The 1490-nt window shown below is 56.8% G+C and overlaps 1 protein-coding gene across 1 annotated transcript; it reads right to left on the bottom strand.

The window, feature by feature from the left end:
* Positions 1-266: 266 nt before the first annotated feature.
* Positions 267-1150, bottom strand: LOC136507723 (glycine-rich protein DOT1-like). The gene is made up of 2 exons (XM_066502356.1): positions 610-1150; positions 267-292 (listed from the first exon to the last, which is right to left on the bottom strand). The coding sequence occupies exons 1-2, from the start codon at positions 1148-1150 to the stop codon at positions 267-269; spliced, it is 567 nt and encodes a 188-aa protein (XP_066358453.1).
* Positions 1151-1490: the final 340 nt, after the last annotated feature.

A 1490-nucleotide genomic window follows, 5' to 3' on the forward strand; every position in this document is an offset into this window, starting at 1 on the left:
ACATGCGGAGATGTCTGGGTTTTAGGCATCGAACGTCGCAACTTGCTCGAAACCCACTCAATTTTTTATCACAGCCTATACATGCGATGAAATGACACCTTGACAAGTTTCATGAATTGTGGACTTCGTTTCCATTTTATATAATTTAAAAATACTTTACACGCAAGTTCCTCGCCGTGTTCCGTTAAAACGATGCGCCAAATTTAGCATCTGTCACTGGATAAGGTCTCACACCACATGCAATACCATGAATATGATTTTTTGAATCACTCAATTCCAATATTCGATGCACCTGCAGTTCAAATTTGAATTACCGGGAAGAATTCAAGTAAATGAAATAAACCTATTAAATATAGCTAATAAAATAAAAAAAGCTCCAAATTTTAAATATGTCTTTTAAATATTATTGTTAGCCACCAAATAAATTTTGGGAAAAAAAACAAAAAAAAATTTGTATTTGCTGAGAGCCTCAAAGGGCTCTGGGCAAAGAGTTTTTTTTAAAACAAATAAAAAACAACTTTGCCAAGAGCCCAGATCTGGGCCCTCGGCAAAGGTCTAGTCCACATAGACCGGTCACGGCCCAGTCAGCCTTTCCTCTTGGCCACGCACCCCTCATCCCTTCCTCTCGCCACTGACGCAGCCTCTCCCCCGCCCCAGCCCCATCACCGCGCCGCCGTAGCCTGCCCCCGCACCGTCCCCGCGCCACCAAAGGTGGCCCCCGCCCCATCCCCGCGCCGCCGTAGCCCGCCCCCGCCCCGTCCCCACGCCGCCGGAGCAGCAGCCCGGCCCGCGTCGTCGTCAGGGCCACGTTGTCCCCCACCTCGACCGTCCCTGGCCGGCCCCGCGCGCCCCCGGCCACACCCGCCGGTGGCCCACCCGGCGGCCAATGCGTCCCCGGCCGGCCCTGCGCGCCCCCGGCCACGCCCGCCGGTGGCCCACCCCCGCGGCCAGCGCATCCCCGGTCGGCCCCGCGTGCCCCTGTCCACGCCCGCCGGTGGCCCACCCTCGCGGCCAGCGCATCCCCGACCGGCCCCGCACGCCCCCCGGCTGGCCCCGTGCGCCCCTGCTGGCCGTGTAGAGAGCATTTGGAGGAGGACAGGAGAAGAGGAAGGGAGAAGAGAGGAGGGGAGAAGGAGATGCCGACGACCATCACGCCCCCGCGTCGTCGCGTCACGCCGAGCGGTCGTCGCTGTTTTCCCCGTGTCTAGCCGAAGATGAGGGTGATCCCAACTCCGCGTCGCCCGACTACACTGCCACCCAAGGTAAAGCCCCCCTCCCGCCTGTTGCTGGCCTTCGTGCCATTTCTAGATTAGTGGGCCTTCGTGCCTTTTGTGGATGTGTTGGCCATCGTGCCATATGTCGCTGTGTCGGCCATCGTGCCGAAATTGTGGATGTCGGCCATCGTGCCGTCTTTTTCCTTGCAGGTTTTGGAAGCCTCCCCGTACAGGGGAGGTTCTGTCGAAATTTTGAACTTATAAATTGTGTTTCTT

The sequence above is a fragment of the Miscanthus floridulus genome, chromosome 15, assembly GCF_019320115.1.
Source record: "Miscanthus floridulus cultivar M001 chromosome 15, ASM1932011v1, whole genome shotgun sequence".
Taxonomy (NCBI): Eukaryota; Viridiplantae; Streptophyta; class Magnoliopsida; order Poales; family Poaceae; genus Miscanthus; species Miscanthus floridulus.